Raw genomic sequence first — 10,378 nt, 5'->3', positions numbered from 1 at the left:
AGAGCACAGAGCATACAGTTTCAGGGAGGCATTGCTACTCTCAGGGCCCTGCCTTGTCTGTTTATTTCGAAGCTGCCAGCTCTGTGCCGGTTGTGGCACCCCATGAGTAGCTACAAATGGGACCCCCCTGGGGAGGGTCCCTTTGGTCTGATCAGGTCACTCCCTAGGCCCAGCAGGGCAGAGCATACAGTTTCAGGGAGGCATTGCTACTCTCAGGGCCCTGCCTTGTCTGTTTATTTCGAAGCTGCCAGCTCTGTGCCGGTTGTGGCACCCCATGAGTAGCTACAAATGGGACCCCCACCTGGGGAGGGTGAGCAGGGAGCAGGAATTCACAAGGGCAGTCCTGCCCTTTGTTCCTCTGCATCACTTGGGTCCTTTGCCCCGATTGGAGTTCTGTGTGCCCCTGAGAAATACTTCTATCTGCCGCTGCCACCCCCAGATTTTACCCTCTAGCCTGGCATGTGGAACCAGGAGGGGATACTCAGAATACGGGGATACGTTATTCAGCGTTTTTCGGAGAAGATGAAGCTCTTACCCGCACCTTCCACCGCATGTCAGGGTAGGGGGAGAGCAACCCGCTCAGGACAGTCCAAGGGCAAGAACAAGCGGCAGACACCCTGGATGTATGAGGCCAAGGGCGGCAGGCTGCCCGCCGCACCCCACCTCTCCCGCAGCCCGAACCACCTCTCGGTGACAAGCTCCAAGCGGGCAGGTGGAAGGGTGAAATCGTTTGAACTCCGGTTCCCTGGACGCACCAGAAACTGACACTTGGATGTTCTCCCAGAACAGGCCTGTCACTCAGCTGTCAGCCCGGGCCGAGAGAGGCGGGGACAAGAACCCACCTCTTAGGAGGAAGAAGCCTCGGAGGTCATGTTGTCCACCTCCCCACCCCACAAGCTGGGGCTGGAGGAAGGAGGAACTGCAGCCTTTCCTGTTTCCCTCCTGACCTGCCTCCCTTCATCTCTCCCCTTCCTCAGCGGACCCGTGCCCCTGTTCACCACGAAGGGCCCCAGGCCAGCCTTTTCCTTCCCTGCGACCTCAGCCCGCAAGAAGAGGCGCCTTGTGAGGTGAGGCTCGGGAGGTGCTGGGAGGAGAAGCTTTCACCAGGGCAGTGGGTGCCCGGGCCAACTGCAGGCCCCCACGTGTCTGGACACCTTGGAGCCAGTAGCGGGAGTCCCGCAAGCAGGGCCAGCGTCTGGATCTGACAGGTTCCCTTGGCCTTGCTATTCTAGAGGCGAAGGGTAGCCGCCACCTTTGGTTAAAGGCCACAGGCCCCTCTTCATTAGAGAGGCGTTAGTGTTCACTGGTTAATCCAGGGAATGGACTCCTCAGCCCCTCACCTCTGCTTCCCTCCCAAACCCCACAAAGCTCCCCACCCCACCCCTCTCAGTCCCTCAGATCTGGCCTTGGAAGTACTTGTTGGTGCTCAAAGGTTGGGGTCCAGATCCACCCACCCATCCCCACCTGTAGTCCAGGGCACAGCTGTGACCTTCCTGCCTTCCCTCCTTCCTTCTGCCCTCAGTTCCTCCATCGCCCGCCGCAGCCGCATCGCTCGCCTCCCCAGCAGCACCTTGAAGAGGCTGGCGGAGTCCCTCACTGCCCCTGGTGACTAGCACTGGGAACAGGATGGTCTCAGCCACCATGACCGATGAAAACAGGAAGTAGGAAGTGACAAGGTGGGCAGAGACCCGAGGACCTGGGATACTTCCGAGCATCTCAGGAATCCTGAGGAGAGATGGGAGGTGGGATGGAAGAAGAGACGGTGGGACCAAGCCGTACTTGTCTCCCTCCTCCCTGCCTCCCCCACCCTCTGGCCTGCAGAGCCCCCTGCAGTCCCCACGGCCCTGGCAACCTTTGGACCCAGAGGGAACGGATGAGGGTTAGGGAAGTGCTGTCAGCCGGGAGATGCATTGCCAGGGTGTCCTGACCGCTGTCCCCTCTTGGATCCTGGAGCAGCCTGCACCAGGACCTGACCTGCCTTCCTCAGCTTGGAGCAATGAACGCCAACACCCTCTTCCTTCACTCACCCTCCTCTCCTAGTCATTCGTCCTGCTACTCGCGCTCTTACTAATCTCTTGTTATATTCAGCTTCTCAGCATGTATGTATACATTTGTGAGTGTTAATGTGTTGCTATTTTAAAGGTGCTCCCCGCCCCCCCTTCCCCCCAGTTTATAACACCCTCCCTGCAGGCAGGTGGCTGGAGGTCTTTGTTCCCTGTTCCCAGTCTAACACAGGGCTCTGTCTAATGATGACAGAGGAGGAGGGATGACAAGGAGGAGGGGGCCTGGTGCGGAGCCCCAGCTTGGCTCTTCCTGGTTTTGAGGGAGGGACAGCTTCAGCCCCATTCCCCGAGCCTGGAGCAAAAGCCACAGTGCTGGTGACGATGCCGAAGATCAGTGGTGCCTTGATTTCCAAATAAAGACATCTTCATGGTTTTTATCCTTATTGTAAACAGGCTACACACTCAGTGTAAAAAGAAGTGTAAAGAAGAAAGGGAGCCCTGGCCCATTGGCTCAGTTGGTTGGAATGTTGACCTATACACCAAAAGGTGGCGGGTTTGATTCCCCGTCAGGGCACATACCTAGATTGTGGGTTTGATCCCCAGTTGAGGTGTGTACAAGAGGCAGCCAATCGATGTTTCACTCTTCCTTACTCTCTCTCTAAAAATGAATTTAAAAAACACCCATAATCCTTGGGTGAAGATTAACAACAACAAAAAACACCATTATTTTAAAAAATAAAAAAGAAGAAAGGGTGGGGGGTTGGGAGCGGCCAGGGAGAGGTCAATGGGGGAAAAAGGAGACTCGTAATACTTTTAACAATAAAGAATTTAAGTTTTTTAAAAAAGAAGAAAGGGAAATTCAGCCTTAATACTACCACCTATAAAAGTTGTGAATACTTGGGTTTATATCTTCTGAACCATTATTTCCTCATATATACATGTATATATAGATATATTTTTGTTACAATGATTAATAAACCATCTCTATCCTTGATGTATGTTTCTCTCTGTACACTCAGGTAGGATGGCAATACACCATCCCTTTCTCACCTTCACTCTGTAAGACCACAAGAAACTTTGAGGATGGAAAACGTTTCCCTCTGCTTCCTCCAGCAGCCTCAGGTCTGCTCCCGGGTGGGTGAGGACACGGGGACACCTGCAGGCCTGGCCTGTCCTCCAGTGTGGGTGTGGGCTGCTAGGAGTCCTGTGGACAGTCAGGGAGAGCATCTTAGTGGTCCCCAGGTCTCAGGTGGGGCTCCAGGCTAAGTCCCAACAGGCTTGAACCCAGAGCAACCTTCCTCCCACTTGCTCCCCAAAGCCCCGCTCCCCACCCTCATGGGGGCTTTCCTCTTTACTCACTTGGATTGTGACAGTTCAACACAGGTTTTCCTCTGTCTCTCAGGGAAGACATGGCTGTCTGAATGAATTAATAGTGTAAACAAAATTACAGGAGTCCATGTTTAACTCATTTCTGGAAACAAGCATGTTAACGGTATTTAGCACATTGTGAGTGGTGTGTAAATAATGCCGCTAACTTCCAATGAGTCCTCGCTGTTTGGGGAGGGTGCCTCCACTCTGGTGAGCTTCTCCCTGCTCGGTTTTGCCTCCTTTTTTGGAGGAGTGGTGAGGACACAAAGCCGAACTCTGAGTTCCTACCAGCTGCAGGCGTCTTCACACAACTTTGAGATCCTATGAGTCCTAACGAAACATGCCCAGCCTGACCATCATGGCTCTGTGGTTGAGCATCAACCTTTGAACCCGGAGGTCATGGTTAGATTCCCAGTCAAGGCATATGCCCAGGATGTGGGCTTGATCCCCAGTAGAGGGCATGCAGGAGGCAGCTGATCAGTGATTCTCATCATTGATGTCTGTAAAGGTCTCTCCCTGTGCCTTTCTCTCTGAAATCAATAAAGATATATTTTTAAAAGGAAAAAAAAAAGCATGCCCAGAATTAGGCACCAAGTGGCACGTCAGGATTCAAACTGAGGTCTGGTCCTTTGCATGGCACCAAGCTGCTTCCCTTTAGAAGTGAACAGGCACCATTTTTTCCTGCACGCCTGAGGTTTCTCCTCTCCAATTAGTCTTAATGAGTTTTCCCCCCACTGTGTTCCATGATTCCCACAGAAGCCATCACATCTTCACATCTGTAGCCCCCAGCAGGCTGGCATGGTGCTGTGACCTTAGGAGGCCTTGCTGAGTGCTGGTTGGATTCAAATTGAATAACTTCCCTTTTCCTGGGGCCCTCACATATATTATCTCATTTGATCACAACCTCCACCCCTGCAAGTGCAGAGGCAGCAGGCACAGGCAAGGCAGACGCTGGCAACCGAGGCCAGGAGAGCCCACACTGTACGAGGCAGAAATCACTTGGGCTGGGGGCAGCTCAAGCAAGTGCAAGAGGTCACTCTAGACAAGACTGTTCTGCAGATGGCCATTCGCTCAGCAAACATTTGTGGCTCCGCGGTGCAAATGTGCCCTCGGGTGGCCCATTAAATGTACAAAGACTCTGCCGATGCAGTTAAGCATGTGTGGCTCCTGCCCTCAATCACAGGAGGTCGGGCTGAGAGTGCCCGCTCCCCAGAAGGCAGCCTGGCTGGTCCCAGGTTCCTGGGAGCTGGCAGGTGCCGAGGGCAGCAGTGTGCTGACAGCCAGCTCCCAGCTGACCTCCGTGGGCGGGGACGAGAGTCTGAGATTGGATTGTTCTCACATAAAGAGTGTCGTCCGTGAGACACGGCAATCGATGGCTCCCCGGTCCACTGCGGGCCCAGCCTGCCCTAAGGTCCCTCTCCCTGCCTCTTCCACCTCGGTGATGTGGGCAGAGCCCCTGATTCCACTTCTGGGAGTTTGGAAGTACTCTCCTCCCAGGCCCTTCACTCCCACCTCAGGCCCCGCAGCTCAGGTCTGGACCCCACTCTGAGGCACAAACTCCTACCCAGTTCAGAGAACCCCGCTCAGTGCCAGGAGCTGCAGACACAGAGACCAAGACATGGTCCCTTCATGGACCTCAGAACAGCACTGCTTCCTGTCCCTGAGTGTGAGCCAACCCTGCATCCGTGTGGAGACCTGTCCAAGGGAGAGGACTGGGCTTTCTCCTCTCGGCCTGGCCACCTGCAGCCATCTGCTTGGCCCCCACAGAAGTCCTGCCTCCCAGACTTCTGCTTGTCTGTCCCCAGGTTCCCCCAGGAAGGTCCTGACCCTTGGCTAAGTTTGGAGGGATCCCGGTTCCCAGGGCCATCCTAGTTCATGGCCGTCTTCCCTTCCTCCGTGGTTCTTTTGTGGAGGGGGACCCAGGAGGGTTTGGGATGGAGGTTTTGGGAGTAGAAGGGACCAGAGTCACCCCTCAGGCCCTGTGAACTGCTTTCCAGCTCACCACAAGGGCTCCCCTCGGCTCACCGCAGCCCTCCCGCCACTGGTCCCTGGTTCCTCCTGTCCATTTGGAGGACCACTGGATTGGAAATAACAGACTGCCTGCCAGCCCTCTCCAGGCGGGGACACATTTGGTCCCCGCATTTCACCCTCCCAGAGGGATGCAGTCAGGCAGGGAGATGGAGGGGAGCAAGGAGCAGAGCAGATGGGGGAGGGGGAGGAAGCAATTAAAAAGTGGGTCTCGGGGTTAGAGGTGAGAGATGGGGGAGGCCGGAGTGAGCCCTGGCTGGGAGGGGGAGAAGGGAAAGAAAGAGCCCGAGCTCATTAACCCCCATGAAGCAGCCTGGCCCCTGGGTCTGTGCAGGTGAGTGAATTGATGATGCTTCAGATGACGACGTGCTGAAAGGAGGCAGGGAAGAGGAAAGGGAAGGAGACTGGGGGGTGCAGCCAGGACTCCTGCAGCCACAGGAGTTGGGTGCTTCTAACCCGCAGAGGTTAGAAGCTGGGCATAGGCTGCGGATGGCAGAGGAAGCTACCCTGGCCTGGGGCAGCCATCCTCCAACTGGAAGGAGATAACCTCTACCCTCAAGGGGCATCCAGCTGACAGTGAACCACGGGTTCTTCTATCAGGGAGCTCCCACCCAAGGGAGAAGGGTGGCTCCTGTCCTGTGGGTACCTTAGTCTGCAGGGGAAGCAGACCTATCCTTAAGGTGCTCCCAGTCTGATCCCAGGCCCTAGCATTCGGAAGCCCCCATCCACGGGGGAAGACGTGGCCCTTCTCCTCAGGAAGCAGGCTGAGGTACAGAAGAGCCCCACCCCAGGACACAGTTGGGCTGGGGAAGGGCAAGGATGGAGGAGTCAGGGAGGCCAGAAAGACTGGGAGACAGCCTCTACTCTGAGTTCCTCCTGGGCGGTTGGAGATAGCTGACACGTGTCCCCTGGCAAACCCAAAGCCAGGGCAAATGGTGCTGACTCCCACCCTGTCCTCACTGGCTGCTGCCACCTGCGTCCTGTCCACACCGCCAACTAACTGCCTGTGTTGGGGGTGGGGACACACTGTCCCTGCTCCACCAACATGAGGTGAACAGGACATGGCAGCCCCTCCCCGCGGTGGACTCAGCTTCCAATCTGGGCCCACCCCATCACACATGTGCTAACATGTAGATATATAAATCACCACAGTGGTCAGCAAACTGCGGCTCGCGAGCCACATGTGGCTCGCGAGCCGCAGTTTGCCAACCACTGACCTAGCAGGTGTTATTAAATGGGAGCTGTGGTTTTTTAAAAATATTTTTTATTGATTTTTTTACAGAGAGGAAGGGAGAGAGATAGAGAGTTAGAAACATCGATCAGCTGCCTCCTGCACATCTCCTACTGGGGATGTGCCCGCAACCCAGGTACATGCCCTTGACCGGAATCGAACCCGGGACCTTTCAGTCCTCAGGCCAACGCTCTATCCACTAAGCCAAACCAGTTTCAGCTGGGAGCTGTGATTTATCAAGCACCTGCTGCATCCTCCGGCTTTCACCGATTTTATCCTCACAACTACCTTAGCAGTGAGTATGGCTAGTCCCATGTTAGTTGTGGAAGTGGAGACTCAGAGACGGGACCTTAAGTCTCTATAGAGGGCATCAGAGGCAACTTGGGGGGGAAAAAGGGGTGATACCGCTGGGTGAGCCCAGCTTTCTCGGCCTCCAGACCTGGTAAGCTGAGCACTGCCATCTAGTGGCCACCAGGGCCGGTTCCCTTCCTCAGAGATGGGTCAGGGAACGGACACACTGAGTGGTGCGCAAGGAGTCAGCCAGAGAGACCCACACTCTCTTAGAGGGCATCAGAGGCAACTTGGGGGGGAAAAAGGGGTGATACCGCTGGGTGAGCCCAGCTTTCTCGGCCTCCAGACCTGGTAAGCTGAGCACTGCCATCTAGTGGCCACCAGGGCCGGTTCCCTTCCTCAGAGATGGGTCAGGGAACGGACACACTGAGTGGTGCGCAAGGAGTCAGCCAGAGAGACCCACACTCTCTTCATCCCACCTACACTTGCTGCCCACCATTCTGTGTGGGTACTGGGAGAGCGGCAGGGGCTCCAGCGGAGCCGGTGGGCGCAGTCTAGTGGCAAAGCAGCCACTTGAATTAGAGGTTGGCAAATCTGGAAAATACTGGGTGCCTCGTGTGTGGGTTGAGGCCAGGTGTAGTGTTGGCCTGTCCTGCGAGACATGTGGGCCCTGTAGGCAGGTGGGCGTCTTGACAGATTTATGACACGGGTGGGGGTGCAGGGATAGAAGGTCATCTTATATCTACTTCAACCTGAAGTGGGGCATGGCTTGGCTGAAGGCCCTGTGGAGGGGTACTCACTCGGGCATCCTCTCCCCATGGCCCACAGCTTTCTGCTGCCTAGTGAAGAAGTTGGTCTAGCGATTGGCCTGAGGCTTTAGATGTTGAGGCCCTCAGGTTGGTGAAGCAGGAGAGGAAACACCATGCAGATGGGACCTGAGCCAGTCCAGGAGGATGCAAATAGCAGTGGAGGCTGGGAGCTGTTTCTGCCTGGGGCAGATGTGCATCATAGCGTAGAGAGAGAGGGGGCGGGGGGAGAGAGAGACAACACAACTGTCTAACAATAGGACTTGGTTAAATTAATGCATATAGAGGAAAACCATACAGCTCTTAAAATGATGATGTATGTGCCAACCCAGCACAGCCATGGGTGAACCTGAGAGGGGGTGGTGAAGGATGGAGAAGACAGACAAGAGAATAAAGCTGGGGCTAGGGCAGGGGTGGGCAAACTTTTTGACTCGAGGGCCACAATGGGTTCTTAAACTGGACCGGAGGGCCAGAACAAAAGCATGGATGGAGTGTTTGTGTGAACTAATATAAATTCAAAGTAAACATCATTACATAAAAGGGTACAGTCTTTTTTTTTTTTTTTTAGTTTTATTCATTTCAAATGGGCCGGATTCGGCCCGCGGGCCGTAGTTTGCCCACGGCTGGGCTAGGGGGACGCTGCCCTCTCTAATGAAGAGACAGCACCACAGCCTGCAAGCAGAGTCTTTATTTTATAGTCAGATTCCACGAGGCAAAGTAACGGCATGGTTGAGATGTTTACAATGTTCTCGCGGGTATCGAATCTACTCAATTACACGCACCTGATCAAGCTTTGTTTACTTGCTGCACCTCCTGCAGCCCATATCACTCAGCCACGTGGGACCACAGGTTCGAACCATAGGTCCCTCCAAGCAGGGACTTGCACATGGCCATGAGAGGACCATGCCTTCCAGCGGTTCTCAACCTGTGGGTCGCGACCCCTTTGGCGGTCGAATGATCCTTTCACAGGCGTCGCCTAAGACCATCCTGCATATCAGATATTTACATGACGATTCATAACAGTAGCAACATTACAGTTATGAAGTAGCAATGAAAATAATTTTATGGCTGGGGCACAACATGAGGAACTGTATTTAAAGGGCCAGAAGGTTGAGAACCACTAGTCCAAGGCTTGAACCTGTCCCAACACTGTAGCTGCTCTCCACACACAGGTAGGATTCACTGGGCGACACTGACGAGCACTTCCTGCTCTTGTTAGGCCTTCTCCCTTTAGGACTGCTCCGTGCTCATTTCAACTAGATTTCACTTGCACAAGAAGAGGAGGCTACATGCTGTGCCTGGCCCAGCAAGCTGGAAACGCAGCTGCTCCTAGCTACAGAGAGGAGAGTGGATACAAGGTTTTGTCCCCAGTCTTGCTCTTCCTTTAAGAAACCCTCATCTTCCCCAGCTCCTCCATCCACGACAAGGTCAAAAGTCACTAGCACCCCCTTCGGGATTCCCTCGCCATGAAACTGCTTAAGCCCTGGGGTCTCTCTGTGCGGAGACTCACACAGAGGATGCTGGGGAAGATGCTTTTCACGGGGGCATGTTATAGGCTGCATGCCGGGTTTCCCCCCGTGAGTCCCAGCTTCGGGGCCTCTAAGAGCTGGGGAGGGGGCGAGCACCCAGGCCTTGTCTGCAGAGCTGGAGACCTGGCCGTGCTGGGTTGGCCACCCCAGGGCCTTCCCCTCATGCCCACTGAATGACTCACCTTGGCACAGACACAATGGTCAGGGGTGGGCACAGAGCCTGCTTCCCGCTCCACTCCAGACCCGTCAGATGCTTTCCGAGAAGCTCTTTGAGCGGGGGCTTGGGCTGCACCCTGCCTAACAGCCTGGCATCCTGGGATAGAAGCAGCACAGCCCCCTGCGGGCTGCCCTCGCTGCTCGGCGCCCTCACCGGCGGCGGAGAACAAGGCTCCATTCAGCAAGTGCCCAGCAAAAGGGATCAGAGGCCCAGGCATGGGCAGCAGGCAGAGTGGGGGTGGGAAGAAGGCTGCCCACTTCCCAGAAGTCCAAGGACACGGATGGGTGGGGGTCCTGGGTGGGGTGCTGACCCTGCAGGGCCAGAGTAAAAAGGGTAGATGGATTTGAAGTCTCAAGGGGCAACAGGGCCCAGGCCCAGTCCCAGGTTCCCAGTTTGGAAGCAGTGGCTCATGGGTTCCCAAACTCACCTACCCCTAGAGGCCTTTCCCCAACTTCTCAACCTGATGTGTGGGAACTCGAAGGAGATAAATCTCCAGTGTGAGAGTGAGGTGAGGGGTGGCCAGGGAAACAGGGTATTACAGGAACAAAGATGGGAGTAGGGACAGCCAGCTCATTCATAACTGCTTTGTGGAGCTGTCAAGGCCTGGGCTCTGGGAGGGGGTGCAGGGAAGCTGGGCACGGAAGGGTGAGCCCTGTGAGAATGAGGCAGGGAAAGGGCCAGAGAGTGCAGTGCCTGCCTCCTCTTGCCCTATCAGGACTCCCAAGTTCCTTTCATCGTCCCCCACTGCTAGAGAGAGGCCTCAATTGACCCTCCAGACCAGCGGTCACCAACCTTTTGGACCTCACGCACCACTCGTGGTCCGCAGACTATCGGTTGGCGATCGCTGCTCCAGACAATTTCAGTCCACAGCCCCAGAACTCCTGGGAGTGGGAAGAAAGCAGGAA

The 10,378-nt window shown here is 55.3% G+C and overlaps 1 protein-coding gene across 1 annotated transcript in view; it reads left to right on the top strand.

Annotated features, from left to right (window-relative positions):
- Window positions 1-2,439, top strand: part of KIF18B (kinesin family member 18B) — a 22,021-nt gene extending 19,582 nt beyond the window's left edge. The window contains exons 12-13 of the mRNA XM_006776885.2: window positions 978-1,067; window positions 1,523-2,439. Of these exons, the coding sequence (XP_006776948.1) occupies window positions 978-1,067; window positions 1,523-1,613 (181 nt within the window). The 3' untranslated portion in view covers window positions 1,614-2,439. The remainder of the gene's footprint in view (window positions 1-977; window positions 1,068-1,522) is intronic.
- The last annotated feature ends 7,939 nt before the right edge of the window (window positions 2,440-10,378 follow it).

Source organism: Myotis davidii, unplaced genomic scaffold, assembly GCF_000327345.1.
Source record: "Myotis davidii unplaced genomic scaffold, ASM32734v1 scaffold109, whole genome shotgun sequence".
NCBI lineage: Eukaryota > Metazoa > Chordata > Mammalia > Chiroptera > Vespertilionidae > Myotis > Myotis davidii.
The sequence above is the reverse complement of the archived record's forward strand: the minus strand, read 5'-3'. Positions and strand labels throughout refer to the sequence as shown.